Source organism: Boleophthalmus pectinirostris, unplaced genomic scaffold (assembly GCF_026225935.1).
Source record: "Boleophthalmus pectinirostris isolate CB_2022bp ecotype Guang Dong unplaced genomic scaffold, ASM2622593v1 HiC_scaffold_14, whole genome shotgun sequence".
Classification (NCBI taxonomy): domain Eukaryota; kingdom Metazoa; phylum Chordata; class Actinopteri; order Gobiiformes; family Gobiidae; genus Boleophthalmus; species Boleophthalmus pectinirostris.
Window position 1 is genome coordinate 16,443,007 of NW_026571047.1, and position 22,016 is coordinate 16,465,022.

Genomic DNA, 22,016 nt, shown 5'->3' on the forward strand with positions numbered 1-22,016 from the left:
GGAACGAGAAATCCAGTGACTGTTTGTCCTTTTTCAAATGTTGCGCATGCGTGAAAAAAAGTACATTTTCATAATAAGCAGAAGTGACCTGTCCAGGAGTAATTTGGCGACCAATGCGTCAGTCTTTAGACCCTTCGTCTGCTTCAGTTGTGCCATCGCTGGAATGAATCTTCAAGAATCACCTTAGTTTGGCTTCGCTGCTTTTCCCCTTGTCTTCTTCTTTCAGCGACCTCAAAAACGGACTTTCTTTTGCGGCTAACTGCTCCTGGATTCTTGTCGCCATTGCAACAAACTTTGTGCTAACTGCGAGGAAGATATAGGTCAAAAAAAGCCGCTAAGAACTGTTGCGTTGGTGGAGTAAACATCGTATGTGCGGCTTGCGTCTGTGGACTGCGTGACAGGCGTACGTAAACCACGTAATGGCAGCGCGCAGGCAAGTCAGTTACGCTAGAAACGTAGGGAGTTTGATTGACAGCCTGTCAGCTAACAGATAACGAGGCAGTGTCGTTATCTATTGGCAAATGTTTAGCCCCACCACGTCCAGAGTTGATGAATTTTTATTCTCTTTTTTTGGTCATCATAATTACAAGGCTACTGCACCTCTATAATGCTATCATTGACAATTTGAAACAAAAAAAATCCTCCATACAACCTTTAAGAAAGAAGTGGCTTGTGTTCTTTTTACCTGTTATCATCCCTGTGCACAAATAGATGTGAATGACACTGGTGGCGAATGAAGCCAAGATCATTCCCAAAGAAGCCAGGAGCCCACCCACCATCATCACGGGCCGGCAGCCATATTTGTTGACCAGCACACTGCATAGGGGGCCTGGACAAAAATCTGACTGAGCCCCAAATTCCAGTCACATTTCCTTTCACTAAAGCCTTCGTGTCTGACAGACAATTACAATAATGAAGAATCAATGACTAAAATGATTTAAACTTCTGTACATATAATTTGTTAAAGTTGTTTATAAAATTCATAAGATTGCTCGTTATCACTGTCCTGAACCCACAATGGTGCTCACTTCAGCAAATTACGGCCATCCTACAATTCAGTTTATTTCTAACAAAAATATAGGTTTGTTACTTGTTTTTTCTCTCTTCAAAATAAAATGTTTTGTGAGCTGAGCAGTTTATTGAAGAATCCTTTTCTTTAAGCCCACCTCTCTTGTTTTATGTGATTTGGGAAAAGCTGATGCACATACTGATCACTGTCACCTATTAAGATCAAAATAATCCTCTACAATATCTGCACGTGTTAATATCAGTCTTACAGTGCAGAGGACTGTACCTGTGCCATACAACATCGCCAGCAGGATGGAAGAGATCCAAGCCATGTCACTGTAACCCACTCCAAACTCATGGATCAGCTCCTTGAAGAACACACTGACAGCTTTGGGGAAAGCGTACGAGAAGCCTGTAATGATGAAGCATCCAATCAGCACAGCCCAGCCCCAGCCGCCATCCGGAGCCTTGACCCTCGGGGGCCCCAAGTCCACCACCGCACCACCCATTCTGCTCCTGAGGTCTGCAACAGCAAGATCACATTGCAAATAATACCTCTGAATCACACACACTATATTATGAAATGACATGTACTCTACTCTTCACTGTAGTTATAACCCTGGATTAGACCTAATACATTTGTCATAACTTTAAAGTTTTTTTCTAGCTTCTGTATCACAGTAAATGCAAAACAATTTAAGCAACCAATAAAGATGTCTAAACTATCATATGGTCTTACCTGATGTCCTGCAGCCCCAGCATCTCTGGCACGTGAAGAGCAGAGTTTTAATAAGTGTGCCCCGCCCCCGTGTCTCTCTCACTCTCCCTTAACCGATTGACAGACCGATACTTAGTTGAATAATTTTGCAATTTTGCACCAGTCCCCTCTACCAACAGTATCCCATTGCATAATCCCAGTGGATTATGCAGTGGGATTCTCGCAACGCGGAACCAATTCAACGTACTGTTGGTAGAGGGGACTGATTTTAAAGAACGTACCGTTGCCTTAACAACCACAACAAACTGTTCATGAAAATGCGCCAGAAGTGTGCGTGTATGAAACATAACTTACTGCCTTTTTCTTTCTAAGTACAAGTAGCAAAAAATAAATATTTTGGTAAGTATAAATCTATTATATTAATTAGAAGTTGACACCTTCAATAAAAACGTCTGCAGTGATTTCCCAGTCATGTAACATTAGCCTAAAGTAGCTATCTTGAGTTGACGTTACTTTTTAACATTTAGCCTAAGTGTATAATTTCTTTGATTTGAGTTATTCCTGTAACAAAGGGTATTTTTAAAGCAAATGTCTTAAGCTGCTCAGCTACTAGTTTTCTCATGCTTTAAGAAATGAATCTTTCTCTGACCACTGAATACCAAATGAAACTGTCCCTCAACTCCATACTGAAGTTAATGTGATTAATGCAGTTTTTGTGTGTATTTAAGTTGGAGATGCAGCCTGAAACATTCAGAAGTCAGAGTTGTGCTTCAGAGATCTACCTCCTAGAAATGAGCCTCAGAACAGCCTAGGAACACAACTCTTCACTGAGGTACCACCATACTGCTCTTTTGGTGATAAATCTTGGTTAGGTCTAAACTGGATTATTAGCTTTATCAAGAATGCAACTGTGGAACTATATGTACACATTACAAAAAAGTCACTGACTGTGGGCATGTGTTTGTGGAGCTTTCGAAATCTGTTCCTCGCTCAGAAAGGAGCGTGCGCGTGGTCAAAAGCTGCTGGATATGTTATCAGTCTTTTGAAACATTCAAGTGCATATGTCAAAACTGAAATTCCACAGTTTAATATCACATGTACGGAGGTGAGAACTGGAGGGGAAATGCCAGTGGGACTCCTGACGTGTGATGAAGCCCTGGTCTCTCTTAACAACCAACTCCTTATGACTGGGCTTTGACCCTTACAGTTAATCAAAATGGCAGTAGTGTACATGGGGCAGGCAGGGGTGTTGTGTGTGCCCTGCAGCTGATGTAACCTGTGGAATATTTTTAAGTGGATCTTGTGGATGAACTGTTTATATTTTTACATTTTTATAAGTTGTGATGTATTTATTTTCAGGGCACAATTCCAACAGCTTACAGAAGACTTCAGGTATAACTTGATTAGCAGAGTGAGATCAAGAGCTGAATAAATATGAGCTCCTCACATCTCAAGATCACAACAGCCAAAGGTTTCTGCAGTCATCTTTCATTCTTCTGTCTGTTTGGAAGAGTTTTTTGAACATGGGTAATTACCGATAGCCTTTTTAGCCACAAGGGGCCAGCAGTCAGTCATTTTTATTCTGGTGCAGAAAGAGCTGGTGTTGTTTTTAACCGGGCATGATTACATAAGATTTAAAAAAAAAAAATTCTGTGGTATAACAGCATCCCAGAGTTGATGGAGCAGCAAGTCCAACTCAGAACAATGCATGTAAATATGATACATAGCTGAATCATAAAACAAACACCCTGTGTGATCTGTGGGATTTTAACATATCTTTGTTCAGAGAGAAACTTCTGAGGACATTCACCAAAAGACAAAAGCACTACTTGGAATTCAGAAAAACAGCACCTATGTGGATATCCAAAGGTATGATTAATTTTCTCACATACAGAGTAGCCCAGTATGCTGCAGGATCATTATCAGCGAATAGTGTGTTTCATCTTTATCCAGAGCTCAGAGGTCTCCGGATAAGAACCACAAAGATCAGCTCAAGGAAGTGCACAAACCCATATCCAAACTGCAGAGAGACTTGGCCACACAGTCCACTCAGGCTTTGTCCATGAAGACACAACACCAGGAGCAGCTGCAAGAGAGAGAGGACATCATAGACAGGTGAGCCAAGACCTGGAACAAGAAACAGAAGTTTTTATGCTTAACGACTTTCAGGCAGTGATAATACTGGCACTTTGTGAACTTTTGTAAGTACAGAGCAACAGTAGATGTGAGACTGCACTCTTGTGAGTTTTCAGATACAAAAAAGAGCTCAGGGCAAGTTTAGAGCGTGAGAAACACTTGGAGCAGAGAATGGTGCAGATGGAATTGGAGTGGCAGAAGAAATGTGAGGAAATCCAAAGTAAACATTATCTGGACCATGAGCGTCTGATTCAAGAGCTGACTGCAGCAAGAGAGAAGGTGAGGACTCTTCAACTCAATGCTGAATGCAGCTATTGGACATTCAGTTATTATAACTTAACAGTGATGATGCGACACTCATGCTATTAAAAACAGACCAGAGATTCAGAGATGAGACGGTGAAGATCTGTGTTTCAACTTCTAAATAATTGGTAAAAATTGTGCATACATTTTTTTTTTCTTTTTTTAATTTTAGGTAAATGCTGAGTTAGTGGAGACAAAGTTGCAACTTGAAGAGCTTACAGTGTTACTGCAGTGTGTCACAAAGGAGCGGGATTTGGCCTTACAGGTGAGAGTCTGCTCACTTTTTGACACTGTTTCAGTTATTTAATTGCATTATATATTGGGCTCATAGAATAAATGTTTCTGTTAAGGGGTGTGTCCCAGACACTGGACTTCTAGCTTCTCATGAAATTATTCCATTAAAGCAGCAAAACTACAGACTTCAGGTCGTTGTAAGTGAAATGCGGAAACAAATGGAAGAGCTAATCAGTACCACTTCACCACCTCAACAACCCCATACAGGTGACATGGTTGTAACAATAACATCACATCAAACATGTGATTATGTATATTTTACATTTATTATTTGTAAAAATAACTTAATCTTCCTTTCTCCTTTTGTTATTTATTAATTTCTTTGCGGTAGAATTTGAAAACAGTGTGAATAAAAAATATAATACTTCAGAAAAAGAAGATGTCCAAGATTTGGAACCAAACGTCACCACAGTAGAAGAAACGGTAATTCACCTTTAAACATTATTATTAACCAAGCTATTGTAATGGTAGGGTACATTTAAAAAGAAACTAAGATGATGAATTGAGTCCTAATCTCAAATAGTGTATGTTTGGGGCCTGATCAATGCAGAAACGTTTATCTTAAAAATGTTCATGTTTAGATTTTCTCTTTTCTGTGTATTTTCTCTTCTTCACAGTCTCAAAAGTCATCTTGTGTGTGCTGCTGTGGCCGTGTCAGCAGAGAGAACACAGCATTGGTTCAGTTGCGATCTAGACTGAAGCAGGCCGCCTTGCGTATAGCTCGCTTGAACAGAGACCGACAGCAGTTAACTGAGCTATGTAACCGCCTGCGTTCTCAGGTTTGCACTGAACTGATCAGTCAGAGTAACAGTATTAAAGGAAACCACAGACTACATGAATCCACCAACAATTTGAAGACTGTGAACTCAGAGAAAGAATCACAAGTGTTGGTGGACTCAGAGCTGCTCACAACTCAGGTCCATATCTCACCCTCATCTGCAATGTATCTTAAAATGTTCTGAGGTGTTTTCTATAACCCCAGGCCCATTAAAAAAAAAAAAAAAATACACAATTCTTTGCTTGGATCACTTTTTCTCTTTGCAGAGTGCACCTCCTTACTCTTCCCAGCTATTCCAGCTTAACAGACAATCTGAAGAGTCGCTGCCTTCTCTGAGTGCCCTCTGGGCTCTTCTGGACCAGAGGCCTTCACAAGGTATTTTTACATATTGCGTGCTTTGAGTCTGATGCTTAAATTTGAACCTTTTTGTTTGAGAAACAGAAAAGCTGTAGCGTTTTCCCCAACTAAGTCCACTTCATGGAAGCATTGCACTGCTTGGCATCTTATATAAAACTAATGATAAGGTTTAAACAAATACATATTACATATTATTACATATTTGTTTGCCTTCTTGAAAAATATAGTACAGAGTCTGTTGAATTTTGTGTGGCAAGTGAATAACAAATACAAGTCAAGTCAATAATTTACACAATTTACATCACGGATGAAAAGAAAAGTTGTTCCAATTGTTCTCTTTTCCTCTAGACCTCTCTGAAGACAATGAAGACAATCAACACCCTGCTGAAGTCAACCCAGAGGTCCTCTCCTTGGGGCTGGTCACAGGGGGAGCTCAGATGGAGGTGTGTGGGGTGAGTGCTCCCATCCACAATCAGCCCACAGCCAAACCTCCACAGAAGAGAGAGACAATGAAACACACTGCCAAATCTGCAAGAATCAGAAACTACAACATTAAAGACTGATCACACAGAAGGTTAAAGATCATTAAAGTACCTAAGAAGATGCACAAAAGGAGACCATTATAATAACAGGCCTAGTTGATTTCTGGTGACCACAAATTAAGTCTGTGTTGTTGCAGCCAGAGATTTGCCTTACTTTCAGAAATGAATAAATGCTGATCACTGATTTTCACTTATTTTTATCTTAAGGAACCTTTTAATTTTATTCTGTATTTTGTATTTTTTGTTAGAATGAATAAATTATGGCAGTAATAGTCTTTTTTGTCACGCTTTCTTGTCATGTTCTTGCGTCACCAGATTTGGGGACTCTGTTTGAGTACTGGCAGGTCAAAGACAGTGATCAGTCTGCGTTTCAGTAGGTCAGTAGGAAGCGCATACATGAACCGCAGTAACCCCTCCGGGTGTCTCCGCTGAACTCCGCCTCTTAATCACCTTACACGCAGCAAAGAAAGCTTGCCCTGTCATTGGACTATCGCGCACACCTCTGCTCTGTGATTGGCCTATTCGGCTGTCAGTCAGGGTGAGGCACATTGCGTTAACACGTGTGTGTGCTGCGCTCTTTCAAGGTAAAGTTACGCAATACTGGCAACTGTTTTCGGCAGCTTATCTCAATGTGTAATCCATGTCAACATTGAGGGTGTTGAGGGCAATAACATGCTAAATATATTCGGGGAGGTTTAACGAAAGGCATATTTTGTTGTAATTTTTCATAGATTAAAATTTGACGTTCTTTAAACGTTCATTCATGCGTAATAACGCGTTAGCTACAATATATAGGCACTAAATGCATCATATGAAAGCAATCCATGCTAAAAGACAACTCAAATGAGCGTTGAAGCTGTAGTACACTTGAACTGTAGTAACCTCTTGTTAAAATGCTTCCCTTCCTCTCTCAGACTACAGGCGCAGGCAGCGAATCACGGACGGCCGCTGCATCCAAAAGCCCTGCCTCTGCTCTCATTGGACTGCTCTGCCGAGCCAAGCTGTCAGCCCATGTGGCGTGGCCCGGCCTGGACTTGCACATTTAAAATCTCCAGAGAAGAACGCATTCAATGAAGCACCGAGGCTGACGTCAACCTCCAGACTCCGTTATCACGGACCGTCCCCGTGGTCTCCTCCAAACGAACTTAAGTCACATACCGGATCGCTACATGCCAACAGGAACTAAAATAACTTGAGCAACAAGATACCGGCTGCAATTACAGTAAGTACATAAGCCATTCTGTACCGTGCTTCATATTGGTGCGGAGTGGATGGATAGCCTACCACAGTCTGGTCACTGGGTGATGGAGACAGGCCACACCAGTTAAGAGGTAAAATTCAGAATACAATATAAATATGATTTGTTCCTTATGTTCAGCTTTGTAACATGACATGTGACAAATTTCCCAGTAATATTTCTAATGGGCTGAATCATGTTAACTTTGAAGAAAAAAGTACAGCATCATCCAAAAGTCCCAACGAGGAGACAACTGTAAAGCCTATTTGTATGTGTCCCCATGAGTAGTGCTTAATTAGAGCGTGTCACAGTGATGGCAGTGCACCTCAGTGACAAGCCACATCTTGTCATGTTGCGTGAGCTTATTGTGGGGGGTGTGCTGGAAAGAAGCATGATTTATCTTTGAATAGATCAGACTTTGAGAGAACAGAGTGAAATACTGGGAAGCACATTCCAATATGAGTTGAGAGAATCTTACTAGATCTGGACATACACATCAGGGCTGCCAGGGCCTTGAATCTGGACACTCCAGTTCTCTGTCCTGGCAGCAGGCTCATCATGACTCAGTCATAACTGAATTGTTCTCTGGAGTTCTCTGTGCCTCAATGAATTCTACTTTTGCATCCCTAAGTGAAGATTTAAATTGCAATAAAGTATTATATCCATTATAATCAGTTGTTATTGTTTTATCTTTTTGTTTTGTATTTTTGTCTCACATTACTTAAATAATTTGGCTCATGGACTTTATTTGGCAAGAAAGTCAGTAGCATGAAATGTGGATGAAGAGATACTCCACAGAGTGGATCTGACAAAGCTGAGGCTGGCACAAAGCCTGGCAAATGTACAGCACCCAAACCCATTTTGGCCACGTTGAAAGACAGAAGTATTTAATTTGACAAATGTGTTGTTTCATTTGTTAAATACAATAACTTGCAGTGTTTACCATATGTGGTGTGAGAGTATTCTTTGTAGCTACATAGTGCCTGCATTTGTCCATGATGAATGTCTTTAAGGCGGGACAGTTGTCACAGTCAGTGTGTGACCTGTGAACTGTATGTGAATATTTGTATGTGAAATTGTATTAACATTGATAGCCATATCCTTTACTCTTATCACTCAGCCCCACAGCAGCTGTGGCTGAGTCAAATTGACTGACACTATATTTCCATCCACTTCCACATTTATTTAAAATCCTCTAACAAGTATCTGACTTATACCCATTGTGGGATCAGTAATGCTTTATTGAAATTATATATCATCTTTAATTATTTATTGTATCAGCTGGACTTCTTATTTGTACCTTTGTTTTGTTTTATCAATGAACAAACAAGTGCTGAGATGACAGATTTGTATTGTTTCAATGTTAAGATGGAGGATATTGTCATATCTGGGATATCAGGCCGTCTGCCTGAATCAAACAACCTGGAGGAGTTCTGGGAAAATCTGCTAGGCAGCGTGGACATGGTCACAGAGGACAACAGACGCTGGGAGCCAGGTTAGAGCACATCTGCCCATGTTCTTTTGAAATACACTTACTCACAGGGTCTCCCTAGCAATATCTGATGTGAGGTTCTCACCTGAACTTGCTGTGGTCCTGCTAATGTTTAAAATCTTGTTTGTTTGTTTGTTACTCATTAGTAACATATTTAAACCTGACCTGGACTGTTCTGGTTTTTAGGTTTGTATGGCCTTCCACAGAGAAACGGCAAATTGAAAGACATCAGCCACTTTGATGCAGTGTTTTTTGGAGTTCACCCCAAACAGGCCAATACCATGGACCCTCAGCTGCGTATAATGCTTGAAGTGGCCTATGAAGCCATTGTAGATGCAGGTAATATTCCAGCATGATAAATAATGAAAAAAAAATTTTATTTATAAAATGGTTTTAAATAAATAAATGTCTGACTTTATGACGCTAATAGGGCTGAACCCGGCCTCACTGCGGGGCACTAAGACAGGGGTGTACATCGGGGTGAGTGGTTCGGAGGCAGGTGAGGCCTTCAGCAGAGACCCAGAGGAGCTGTTGGGCTACAGCATGACCGGCTGCCAACGTGCCATGCTGGCTAACCGACTCTCTTACTTCTTTGACTTCAGTGGTACAGACTATAATGTGATTAATATTTCATAGCAGTCAACACTAGGCTCACCCTTTCTGCCCTCCTAAGGTCCAAGCACAGCCATAGACACAGCTTGCTCCTCCAGTTTGCTGGCGTTAGAAAATGCCTTCCATGCCATTCGTCTGGGTCAGTGTGATGCAGCGCTAGTTGGTGGAGTCAACCTGCTGCTCAAACCCAACACCTCAGTTCAGTTTATGAAGCTGGGCATGCTCAGTCCAGAAGGGACCTGCAAGTCCTTTGATGCTTCAGGTAAATAAAACTTCAAATGTGGATGGCTTCTTCACTCATATTAGTATTTTCACACTGTCTCCAAAATATATACAGTATGTAAAATCAATATGACCCATTTCTATAAATTGCCATATCCAGTGCAGTTGTCATTCCAAGTGCAAATACAGAATCCAGTGAAAAATACACCTATATTCAAGGGTTTATTAATGATTGTATTGAATGACTTCATAGCAGAAGACATAAAAGCCTTTTTTCCTATTTTCGCAAACAGGAAATGGATACTGCCGTTCAGAAGCAGCTGTAGCTGTGTTGCTAACTAAGCGCTCAGTGGCAAAGAGAATCTATGCCACAGTGGTCAATGCAGGAAACAATACAGATGGATACAAAGAGCAGGGTAAGTCCTCGGTCTATGAGGAAAAACTGGGGGATGGGGGCAGACATTTAAGCATGAACTGATGTCTTTGGCCTCATTCTCTATCAGGGGTGACGTTCCCTTCAGGGCAAATGCAGCAGAAGCTGGTGAGCACTCTTTATGAAGAGGCCAAGATTAGCCCAGAGCAAGTGGAGTACATAGAGGCTCATGGCACTGGCACCAAGGTAATGTAGACGCGTACAATACAAAACTTTTTAAAAACATTTCTTTTATATAACATACCATGAAATTTTGTTTTCTGTTGCTCATCAAATAAAGGAATTTCATACTGTGTGTTGTAATAGATCATCTTATTACAGGTTGGTGACCCACAAGAAGTGAATGGCATTGTGGGCGTGTTCTGTGAGAAAAGAACAGAACCTTTGCTCATAGGCTCAACCAAGTCCAACATGGGTCATCCTGAACCTGCCTCAGGTTTAGCTGCTTTGGCAAAGGTACACTTACTCCACAGACTTACTCTTCGTTTTACACTTTAACACTTACAACCTTGTTATGAATATTTTTTGTGATGTTTTATGTGCAGGTGGTGCTGTCTTTGGAGAGAGGAATGTGGGCTCCAAATCTGCACTACTCTAATCCTAACCCTGACATTCCAGCTCTCACAGACGGGAGAGTCCGAGTCGTGGACCAGCCAATTCCAGTCAAAGGTGGAATTGTCGGAGTCAACTCGTTTGGGTTTGGCGGTTCAAATGTCCACGTAATTCTTCGTCCAAACGACTATAGAAGAGAGGAGAGTGTGAAGAGTGTAGCACGAGTGGTTCCTGCCTGTGGACGCACAGAGGGGGCTGTCAGGGTCCTATTGCAGAAAGCCCAGCAGCACTCTGAGGACCACAGCTTCCTGTCTTTACTCACAGATATTTCCATGGCACCTGGCATGACCTTCAGAGGCTACACTGTGCTGGGCTCAGAGCCAAACATCACTGAGGTCCAGGCAGCACCATCTACCAACCGCCCAATCTGGTACATCTGCTCAGGTACCATTTTAGTGCTATAGAGCATTGATCCTTTAAGAGCCAGGAGTAATAATTATTGCTTTGTAATATTGTTATAATGTCATATTGTATACTGGTAGCAAAGCATATTATAAAGTGCAAACACTGTGGCACTGGCACTGTGGACTGTGTTACTAAGTACTTATCATGTTTGTCATTTGCTTTTAGCCATCATTGGCCTGTAAAATACAAAACATTTGTACATATTACAAGTGTGAGCTAGATGTTGACAGCTGAAATGTCTTAATCTGTGTTATGCTGTACTATTTTATCTATAATTGTACAGCATTTAATTCACAGTTCTCCTAGTGCTCTTATATAAGATATGACACCCTGTTACAGGTATGGGGACCCAGTGGGCTGGGATGGGCCAAAGCCTCATGCAGCTGCCTGACTTCAGAGACTCCATCCTACGCTCAGACAAAGCCTTAAAGGACACTGGGCTGGTCATATCACAGATGCTCATGGAAGCCACAGAGGACACTTTTGAAGACACGATCCATGCCTTTGTTGGTCTCGCAGCTATTCAGGTACAAACGGACTATGGTAATTTTACCAAGATTAACCACTTTCTCACATTGTGTACACTAGGGAATGAGTTCTTATTGAGGTTGGTAGTTGAATTTCCAGCTGCATCTTATTTCATACTGATTTTTTGCATTAATGATTTGTTCATTCTTTTAGATTGCCCAGATTGACCTGTTGAAAAAGATTGGCCTGCAGCCTGATGGTATTGTGGGTCACTCTGTGGGAGAATTGGCCTGTGGCTACGCAGACGGTTCCCTCAGTCAGGAAGAAGCTGTTCTGGCTGCTTACTGGAGGGGGCGTTGTATCAAAGAGGCCAGCCTACCCCCTGGAGGCATGGCTGCTGTGGGTAGGTTTGTTCATTTTCCACAGATATCTACTATATTGTCCCTGCGAATTATTCAGCAGCAGGCCAGTCTAATATTGCCTATGTGTTGTAGGGCTGACATGGGAGGAGTGTAAGGCTCAGTGTCCGCAGGGAGTGGTTCCTGCTTGTCACAATGCTGAGGACACAGTTACGATCTCTGGGCCCCAGGTTCATGCCTCTATAGATTTTACATGGTACTAAGCTTTGAAATCTGTTATTAAACATGCAGTGTGTGTTATTAGGATGCAGTCCACCAGTTTGTCCAGGAGCTCAAAGAAAAAGGAGTGTTTGCTAAAGAAGTGCGCAGTGCTGGCGTGGCCTTCCATTCATACTTCATGGCATCCATAGCTCCAGCTCTCCTGGCTGCTTTGAAGAAGGTGGAGACCCTTAACATTTACTTGTTTTGTATCACTGTCTGTTGTTATTTTGACTTTGGGTTGTGTTTGTGTAGGTGATCAGGCAGCCGCGGCCGCGCTCTCCTCGCTGGATCAGCACCAGTATCCCTCAGTCTGCCTGGGACTCTCCTTTGGCCCTGTCCAGCTCAGCAGAGTACCATGTGAATAACTTGGTAAGCCCAGTGCTTTTTCAGGAGGGGCTGAGCATGGTGCCAGAGGATGCAGTGGTGCTGGAGATCGCCCCTCACGCTCTGCTGCAGGTACAGCACTCCTGGATAGACATTTCACTTTGATTTCTTGCTTTTCATATTGCATTTTATTGCATGATAGAGCTGTATTCCATAAGAAAGTATATCTGCTGCCAGCATATTTTTTATTGAATGGAGTGTCATGTTGAGATGTTTTTATTGACAAAAGCATGTTTATGTGTACACAGGCTATCCTGAAGCGCAGCCTCAAACACACCTGCACCATCATTCCACTGATGAAACGAGGCCATGTCAACAACCTCAACTTCTTCCTCTCCAACATCGGCAAAGTCTACATGAACGGGTAGGTCACCATTCAAATGACATAGGGACTCCATATCACTGTTATGCATCATTGTCCATATGTTGAAATGTTCTCACCCTGGTACAGGATCAATGTGGACTGTAACAAGTTGAGCCCACATACCCCCTACCCCGTACCAGTTGGGACGCCTCTCCTCTCACCTCTGGTGGAGTGGGATCACGCCCAGACTTGGGATGTTCCTAAGGCTGCAGACTTCTCCTTTAGCTCTGGAGCATCGAATTCTGCAATCATCTATAACATTGGTAATGTTATAAAAAAGAGTTGTTTCAGAATGTACGAAGGCCCTTGAATGAGAGGCAAAAAACTCCAGTTGATTTAATTTAAACTTCTTTTTTAATAAATGTATTGTTTATATCTTAATGTTTTTTTTACTAAACAGACATAAACCCTGAATCTCCTGACCACTACTTGCTTGGCCACTGCATTGATGGTAGAGTCCTGTTCCCAGCGACTGGTTACCTGGTCTTAGCCTGGCGAACCTTGGTCAAAAGCTTGGGGATGGTTCTAGACACCACACCTGTCACATTTGAAGATGTGGCCATCCACAGAGCCACTATTCTTCCTCCAAATGGTGAGGAAATATGACACTAGAGTGGTCGACTTCCTCACACTTCGTTTGATGCTGATGTGTTCTGTCCTGTCAGGTTCTGTGCAGCTGGAGGTGCGTCTCATGCCGGCCACTCACTCATTTGAAGTGTCTGAGAATGGAAACCTGACAGTTAGCGGTATGCAGTTTAGTTTAGAGCACAAGGACTCTATTTCTTGGGGATGCTCAATCTCATCTTTTTATTTCTAGGCAAAGTGAAACTCCCAGAGGACACAGAGTTTCATTCACTGGGTCACCACATAATGTCAGCCAACGAAATTGAGAGTGACCCCAAACTGAAGCTGAAGGCCTCAGACATTTACAAAGAGCTCAGACTGCGTGGCTACGACTATGGAAAGACCTTCCAAGGAATTTTAGAGTCAAACATTGCAGGTAGATTTTATCAAGTCACTACGTTTGAGATATGGCCAAATTCAAAGTTAACATCTTGTACAGTTATTGGGTTGTGATAAACCAGGATCATAATAGACAAAACTATGTTATCCTTGCTGTTTATTATAACTTACTGTGTTAAATGTGAGCTGTGATTGTCAGGGGACAGGGGAGCGCTGCAGTGGACAGGGAACTGGGTGGTTTTCCTGGACACTATGTTACAAATGATCGTGCTGGGTCTGCCTGGACGCAGCCTGCGTCTCCCCACCAGGATCCGCTCTGTCCAAATCAACCCACAAGCCCACATGGAGAAGCAGTGGCAATATGCAGATAATAAACAGGGTTAGTGCTGACGGATTTGGTTTCAACATCATAGTCTCTTGAATGATGCCTGTGAACACAATTTTTATAGACATTAGCCCCTTTAATGGCAGTGAATGGCCAATTAGTGATCATACTTAACTGAAAAAGAACAGATCACCTTAACTGCAATGTGGACCCTAGCACTCAGTAATTTAGCAATGTAACATATTTATAATGTTTTAAAAAGTCAAACATTTATTCATTTATTTATTTTTTTATATATAATTCCTACGCTTTTCTAGGGTGACTTTTATGTTTGAGACCCAATGTAAAATAATGCATTTTCTCTCTGACACAGCTGTGGGCATCAGTGTAGATCACTGTGTGGATATGATTGTGGCTGGGGGAGTCCAGATCAGTGGGCTCCATGCTACAGTGGCCCCTCGTCGACAGCAGCAGCAGAACGCTCCCACTCTGGAAGATTTCTGCTTTGTTCCCTACATGAAAACAGAGTGCTTGAAAGAGAACAAACACCTATCAGACCAGCTGAATTTCTGCAAAGGTACTTGGCTGGTGAAATTCCAGATGATTTAATTTGAAAAGCTGTAATAATTTTACCAACATTTTAGTCACTGGATATGGTCATAATAAGTATAAAATATTTATATTCAGGGTTGATTCGAAATCTGCAGTTAAAGTTGAAACCTCATGGTGTGAGACTGAACATACCAGGTGTAGAGGGTGTGCCGGTCAGCCCCATACCCAGCTCTGTACCCTCTGAAGGAGGCCTGCCACGGCTCCTGACACTTTTGTGTGCTCTGGAGCTAAACGGGAACCTAGAGTCTGAGATGCAGCAGTTGGTGGAGAGGGAGAGGGCCTGTCTGCTCCGTGACCCATTAATCCAAGGCCTGCTGAGGGACGCTGCCTTCAGACACTGCCTGGACTCTGCTCTGGAGAACAGCAGGCCTGGAAAACTCAGGGTGATTGAGGTCAGTGACCACAGTAATTCATCTGAATATGTAAAGTGACATCTTTTGCCTTTAATGCAAGGTGCTGACTTTTTCTGCCTGTGTGTAGGCATTCTCTGATGAGGGTCAACTATTCCCTTATGCATTATCTCTTCTCAACATTGAGCCCATGTTACAAGTGGAGTACACTGCTACTGCGGTGCACACTGAGCTCCTGAGCCCCTTTACTGACACTCTGGAGGAGCTTGGGCTGGGCTCAGTGCAGTGGGACCCTCGGACAAGCCCCGCCCCAGGTGCTACTGCCGGGGCCGCAGACCTGCTGCTCTGTAACCACTGGGGCCTTTTGCAGAGTGAACCAGAGCAGCTTGTATCGAACCTTGTTTCTGGGACCAGAGTGGGGGGGTTTGTCCTGCTGCATGTGCTGCTAAAGGGGGGCACCCTGGGGGAGACCCTGGCCTTTCTATGTAGAACCACCAACAGTGGGACCGTGGCTGGACTTATTTCACAGGTCAGTGTTTTCTGGGGTTTATATTTAATGCAGTACTGTGTTGTGGACCTGAAAAAATACAAAATACAAAACATTTTAAGTAAATCAGTTCTGTAAAGTTCATTTATTTGACACTGACTAGAACATTGTGCAAAACAATATCAAGATATCTTCATTGTGGCTGGTATTTTACAGGCTAAGTGGGAGAGGTGTATTCTGGAGGCCTCTCTGGACCTGGTCAGTGTCTGGACATCCTGTTTTGGTTCAGCTCTATTCCTCTGTCGCCACCGCATTCCATCTCCAGACCCTGTATTTCTATCTGTGGATGATACATCCTACAACTGGGTGGAGACTCTCAAAGTATGTTAGTTCTGATGAAACATTTTGTCCAAGGCTCATCATTCAGTTATCTAACCAAGGTAATTTCTCTACAGTCTCTGCTATCTACATCTTCAGAAAGCCCCATTTGGCTTACTGCCTCTCAGCCTCACTGTGGTGTAGTGGGACTGGTCAACTGCCTGCGCCAGGAACCTGGAGGCAATCGCATCCGGTATGTTTATGTTAATGAACATTATTACATATCTACCTTTCTACCTTCATATTCCAAAGAGTGGTCTTATTTCCTTCTCTTCTGCAGCTGTGCTTTCATATCAAATCTGGATGAGTCATCTGTGATACCGAGCCTTGTTCCATCTGAAAAAGAAATGCAGTCGCTGCTGTCTAAAGACCTTGTGATGAATGTGTGGAGGGATGGTGAGTGGGGAGCCTTCCGACACCAGCTCCTCACCAATGGTACTTACTTGACTGTGCTATGAGCCTGTATGTGTGGTCACATTAAGTCTAATGGATGTGTGTTTCTTAAGCCCACAGAGAGGAACAGACTCAACAAGCCTATGTGAATGTGCTGACTCGAGGGGACCTGTCTTCTCTGTGCTGGATCGCCTCTCCCCTCAAGCACTTTAAACCTTCCAACAAAAACTCAGAGCTATGCAGCGTCTTCTACAGCTCTCTGAACTTCAGAGACGTCATGTTAGCTACAGGAAAACTGCCTCCAGATGCTATTCCAGGTACAGTCTTACTGTTCATACTGTCTCCCTGTATTAACACACACAAGTACACACAGAAGAATGATAATTTTTTGATGAATGTAGGTGATGCAGCCCTTCAGCAGTGCCTGCTGGGGATGGAGTTCTCAGGTCAAGACCAAAATGGTCAGAGAGTTATGGGCTTGCTCCCAGCAAATGGCCTGGCAACATGTGTGAGTGCGGACAAGCGGTTCCTCTGGAGTGTTCCCTCAAACTGGTGAGAAAACATTAACATTAAACTCAATGGAAATGCATGCAACGACATGAGAACTGGTCCTAGTCTTAGTCAGCATGTTATACATACTGATCTTTACACATCTGCAATATTTTGGAAGCATTATAATAAATACTCATCATTAGACCGACTTTCCTGGCAGGACTCTGGAGCAGGCAGCTTCTGTGCCCGTGGTGTATGCCACAGCGTACTACTCCCTGGTGGTGAGAGGCAGATTGCGACATGGGGAAAGTGTGCTGATCCACTCCGGTTCTGGGGGGGTTGGACAAGCGGCCATCGCCATAGCACTGAGCCAGAAGTGCAAAGTCTTCACCACAGTCGGTAAGAATGTGTCTGTGATAATAAGAGTAATGAATACTAGACATATAGGAATTTGTTTTAACATAAAGGGATGTAACATTTTGTGTGTAGGCTCAGCAGAGAAACAGGCCTACTTACAACAGCGGTTCCCAGAGCTCTCCAGTGAGTCTTTTGCCAATTCCAGAGATGCATCATTTGAGCAGCACGTTCTCCTCCACACAAAGGGCAAAGGTGAGCTTTACTGTTCCTTTGTGCCTCAAATCTGTTCCTGCTGCAGGACTTGGATGTGATGTTGTCTTGTGCCTCAGGTGTGAATGTGGTGCTGAACTCCCTGGCGGAGGAGAAGCTGCAGGCCAGTGTACGGTGCCTCGCTCGCCATGGACGATTCCTGGAGATCGGGAAATATGACCTGTCCAACAACTCCCCCTTAGGTTTGCACAGCTACAAATAGAACTTTACAAAACATGAATTGAATTGAATTATTTGTGGCATGATAAATGGGGTAATTGCCTTTCAGGTATGGCTGTGTTCCTGAAGAATGTGACCTTCCATGGCATCCTGCTGGACGCGTTGTTCGAGGAGGGCAACCCCGAGTGGGAGGAGGTATCCCAGTTGCTAGAGGAGGGGATTCTGAGAGGTGTAGTAAAACCTCTAAAAACAACAGTGTTTGAAAAAGAACAAGTGGAGCAGGCCTTCAGATTCATGGCCCAGGGCAAGCACATCGGCAAAGTACTGCTCAAGGTAAAGTAAATGAAAAGTGACACATGAACTGGTATACGGTTTATTCTGATACTTTAGGTAAAAATGTATTTTTTTAATTTAGATCCGTGAGGAACAGGATTCCTTAGTCAGCCCCCTCTTGACTCTTCCAGCCATTTGCCGGACATTTTGCTCCCCTTCCCATTCATACATCATCACTGGGGGCCTGGGGGGCTTCGGACTAGAGTTGGCACAGTGGCTTGTGGAAAGAGGGGCCCGCAAAATAGTTCTGACTTCCAGATCAGGCATTCGCAATGGTAAGACCACACAGATCACAAATACTCCTAGTAACGCAGGATGAGCTACTTTATAGGTCACAAACTTTAGATTCTATAAATGCTCTTTGATCTGGGTGCAGGGTACCAGGTGAAGCGAGTGCAGGATTGGAGGGCTCAGGGCGTGGAGCTGCTGGTGTCAACGAGTGATGTGTCCACTGTCAAAGGATCTGAGCAACTCATCAGTGAAGCTCAGGCACTGGGGCCTGTGGGAGGGGTCTTCCACCTCGCCATGGTAATAATACACATACACCTGTGCATATACTTTTATTTCATATATATATATATATATATATTAATTAGGGTTTGGGTCACTGTTTCTGTTCTCATTACGATTCTGATTGATCAGGTTCTCAGAGACGGCATGTTGGAGAATCTAACGCCTCAGCACTTCATGGAGGTCAACAAACCTAAATATGATGGAACATTGAACTTAGACAGGTATGTTGCTATTGGAACCTCTTCTTTCATGATATGGGGTTTGATAGGAACACTATTACATTATATACATTATTTTTGTTTCAGTGTGACACGGAAAAGCTGTCCAGAGTTAAGCTACTTTGTGGTTTTCTCCTCTGTGAGCTGTGGACGTGGTAATGCTGGGCAAAGTAACTATGGCTATGCGAACTCTGCAATGGAGCGTGTGTGCGAAAAGCGGCACAGAGATGGCCTGCCAGGCCTAGCCGTGCAGTGGGGGGCCATCGGGGATGTGGGCGTGGTGCTGGAGACTATGGGAGACAATGACACAGTGATTGGGGGCACTCTTCCTCAACGCATTACCTCCTGTTTAGAAGTGCTGGACCTGTTCCTGTGCCTAGGAAAACCAGTCACGTCCAGCTTTGTGCTAGCGGAGCGCATGGTGGTCAAAGGCGAGTCTGGGGGTCAGGCTGACCTGGTGGAGGCTGTAGCGCACATTCTTGGTATGGCCCCATGTCTCCATTTAAAATATGGTGAAATTAATACATGTGCAAAGAGTTGTTAATCACTGGCATGTTTTAGGTGTGCGTGATGTGAACAGCCTAAATGCAGAGGCCACTTTGGCAGACTTGGGTCTGGACTCTCTGATGGGCGTGGAAGTTCGCCAGACCCTGGAGCGAGATTATGACCTTGTTATGTCGATGAGGGACATTCGACAGCTAACCATCAACAAACTGCGTGAACTGGCTCACAGCAAGGGGTCCACTGCAAAAGGTTTTTCTCAATTTTCCATTGGTGCACAATAATTGAACTATTCATTTCAAATCCTTATCTTTAAAATGACTATTTTTGGAAAAAAAAAAATTATATTATTTTAGCAGTGATAATCAGGTATTTAAAATATGATTCGGTGACTGGTGCTATACCCTAAAAATATGTGTTTGGGATATAAAAAAAAAATGTTTTTTTTGTAAGATAAGGTGGTAAGGAACTAAACAACTCATTGATTGTCTTTGTATGTTGCAGATGTACCTGATGCGTCCAAGGGAGAGCTTGTCTCTGTGTTGGGCTCTGACATCAGTGGGCTGCTGGTGGACCCTGAGGGCCCCACACTGACAGCAGTAAACTCAGTGCAGAATGAGGAGAGACCCTTGTTTCTGGTGCATCCCATTGAGGGCACTGTGTCTGCCTTCAGGACCCTGGCCTCTGAGCTGGGTGTTCCCTGCTACGGCCTGCAGTGCACCTCTGGTACAAGCGCCTATCACCATAGTGTTTTTTTTTTTTTTAATGTTCATGCACTTATGGTGTTTTTTTTATCGCCAGCTGCCCCTCTGGAAAGCATCCAGTCCTTGGCAGCCTACTACGTATCCTGTATGAGGCACCTCCAGCCAGAGGGGCCATATCGACTGGCTGGATACTCGTTTGGAGCTTGTGTGGCCTTTGAAATGTGCTGTCAGATGCAGGCCCAAGGCTCCACTGTAGAGTGTCTGTTTTTGCTGGATGGCTCACACTCATACGTAGCAGCATACACACAGGTTAGGACTAACATGTATACAAAAACATAGCAGATACTAATAATAATGTGCAGTGTAATAGTACAATGAAGATTTTATTTTACTATTTTGTTCCTCAGAGCTACAGAGCCAAACTTACCCCAGATAAAGAGTCTGAGGCTGAGACTGAAGCGCTGTGTGCCTTCATACAGCAGTTCATTGGAATAGAGTACAATAAGGTATTTAAACCTACCATACTAGTGCATTGTAAGATTTGTAAATATATATATATGTATATTTATATCTTAGTTGTAACACGTTATAAATGGTTTTGGCAGTTGGTGGAGACTCTGCTGCCCCTCTCTGACCTGGATGCTCGTGTGGCCTCTGCTGTGAACCTCATCACCTCCAGCCAAAGGGACCTGAGCCAGGACGCTTTGCAATTCGGTGCCACAGCTTTCTACCACAAACTCAAGGCTGCTGACAGTTACCTGCCCAAAACCAAGTTTCATGGCAGGATAGTGTTACTGCGGGCTGAAAGCAGCAGTCAGTATGAGCAGAGTCTAGGAACAGACTACAAACTTCACGAAGTAAGAAAACCTCTAAATGTCCTGACGGCATGCTTAAGCTATTCAAAGTTTTGTATCAACAGTTAGTTTTACACATGATTAGGAAGCAGTGTCAAAATAACTTCCATGTATAAATCCATTAATTACTTTTGGTCTGTTAGTTATGAGTGGTATTTTGTGTTTTAGGTGTGTGACGGCCCTGTATCAGTGCACGTGATTGAGGGGGACCACCGCTCCATCCTTCAGGATCCAGGGGTCAAATCCATCCGCAGCATCATCCACAGCTCACTGTCTGAAGGCCCCAGGACTGTAGCACACTAGCCCCAAGTGAGGGAGGAGAGTCAGTCACATTCCTCTGGGTCTGGCCCTGTTGGCTGTCCTCAACCTCAGCACATTTGTGTCCCATGAAAATTTATTCCACTTCACTCTTCTTCTACTTCACTCAAACTATTAACATATTTTCTTTTTTTAATGATTAAAAACATTTTTGTCTTGCACACTAACTCAAACTTAACTTTTCTGTGGCCAAAACTGTTTGGATGTTTGCAGAGGTGCACAAATTATTTCTTCTAAGAAATTGTGAGCACCTGTTTTAGGCCTGTGCAGCTGTGACGCATGTACATCCACACTGTTTAAAGCTTATCACTGTGCGACACAGTCAATAGTTTTGCACCCTTTTAACATTTTATTTAATATTATAAAAGTGTATGTTTTTCTATTTTTGTGTGAACGTGTTGTGCGTTAATTGAACTGTATGGTATGTGTACCTGCTGTATGATCACAGTGAGGAGCAGGTCTGTGACTTTTATGAACAGATCTTGAGTCTGTGAAAGGTCAGACAGGATCCTTGTATTTTTATATAGTTTATGTTACATCTCCACAACAAATAAATGCACTTAAGATCTAAGAATTATGTTTCTTTGTCTTTGTTGGAATTTACATATTTTCAAACCAGAATTTTATGGTTTTGCTTTTTAAAATTATGCATTGACCTACCAACATTTAAAAAGCAATTCTTAATTTATTTAAGATACAGATTTAGAAGGGTTATTAATTCTCTCTAGAGAATATCATTCACAGTAGATCAAAATTCTGCTCTGCTTTCCAAAAAAGAAAAATCCCAATCTAGATGGCGCAGTT

The 22,016-nt window shown here is 43.0% G+C and overlaps 2 protein-coding genes and 1 long non-coding RNA gene across 3 annotated transcripts; all 3 read left to right on the forward strand.

Moving 5' to 3' along the window:
* Positions 1-2,022: 2,022 nt before the first annotated feature.
* Positions 2,023-3,277, forward strand: LOC129407880 (uncharacterized). The gene is made up of 3 exons (XR_008631760.1): positions 2,023-2,125; positions 2,455-2,558; positions 3,086-3,277. It is a non-coding gene; the product is annotated as an uncharacterized LOC129407880 (long non-coding RNA).
* A 110-nt stretch (positions 3,278-3,387) lies between these two features.
* Positions 3,388-6,222, forward strand: LOC110154380 (coiled-coil domain-containing protein 57-like). Its single transcript, XM_055150392.1, has 10 exons — positions 3,388-3,436; positions 3,513-3,595; positions 3,680-3,841; positions 3,979-4,141; positions 4,338-4,430; positions 4,516-4,666; positions 4,791-4,882; positions 5,077-5,376; positions 5,504-5,612; positions 5,943-6,222. Exons 1-10 carry the CDS (start codon positions 3,404-3,406, stop codon positions 6,155-6,157), a joined length of 1,401 nt encoding a protein of 466 aa, XP_055006367.1. The 5' UTR covers positions 3,388-3,403; the 3' UTR covers positions 6,158-6,222.
* An 893-nt stretch (positions 6,223-7,115) lies between these two features.
* Positions 7,116-21,786, forward strand: fasn (fatty acid synthase). Its single transcript, XM_020918118.2, has 42 exons — positions 7,116-7,358; positions 8,742-8,868; positions 9,052-9,204; positions 9,296-9,469; positions 9,539-9,739; positions 9,993-10,115; positions 10,203-10,318; positions 10,454-10,588; positions 10,678-11,128; positions 11,489-11,676; positions 11,831-12,020; positions 12,112-12,206; positions 12,281-12,415; positions 12,490-12,693; positions 12,870-12,985; positions 13,073-13,248; positions 13,386-13,577; positions 13,651-13,731; positions 13,803-13,985; positions 14,148-14,327; positions 14,647-14,850; positions 14,961-15,277; positions 15,366-15,764; positions 15,939-16,103; positions 16,178-16,293; positions 16,381-16,535; positions 16,607-16,810; positions 16,895-17,045; positions 17,206-17,384; positions 17,475-17,594; positions 17,672-17,794; positions 17,881-18,104; positions 18,187-18,379; positions 18,481-18,632; positions 18,747-18,838; positions 18,923-19,317; positions 19,397-19,588; positions 19,841-20,062; positions 20,138-20,349; positions 20,448-20,546; positions 20,646-20,897; positions 21,063-21,786. The coding sequence occupies exons 2-42, from the start codon at positions 8,742-8,744 to the stop codon at positions 21,195-21,197; spliced, it is 7,521 nt and encodes a 2,506-aa protein (XP_020773777.2). The 5' UTR covers positions 7,116-7,358; the 3' UTR covers positions 21,198-21,786.
* The last annotated feature ends 230 nt before the right edge of the window (positions 21,787-22,016 follow it).

Bases quoted from the DNA above. Each gene is read 5' to 3' on its own strand.
- LOC110154380 (XM_055150392.1), top strand. From the start codon at position 3,404: ATGGAGCAGCAAGTCCAACTCAGAACAATGCAT. The intron at 4,667-4,790 runs GTGACATGGTTG...TCTTTGCGGTAG, and splicing joins ACCTCAACAACCCCATACAG to AATTTGAAAACAGTGTGAAT. The intron at 5,377-5,503 runs GTCCATATCTCA...TTCTCTTTGCAG, and splicing joins CAGAGCTGCTCACAACTCAG to AGTGCACCTCCTTACTCTTC.
- fasn (XM_020918118.2), top strand. From the start codon at position 8,742: ATGGAGGATATTGTCATATCTGGGATATCAGGCCGTCTGCCTGAATCA. The intron at 10,116-10,202 runs GTAAGTCCTCGG...ATTCTCTATCAG, and splicing joins AGATGGATACAAAGAGCAGG to GGGTGACGTTCCCTTCAGGG. The intron at 17,046-17,205 runs GTGAGAAAACAT...CTTTCCTGGCAG, and splicing joins TGGAGTGTTCCCTCAAACTG to GACTCTGGAGCAGGCAGCTT.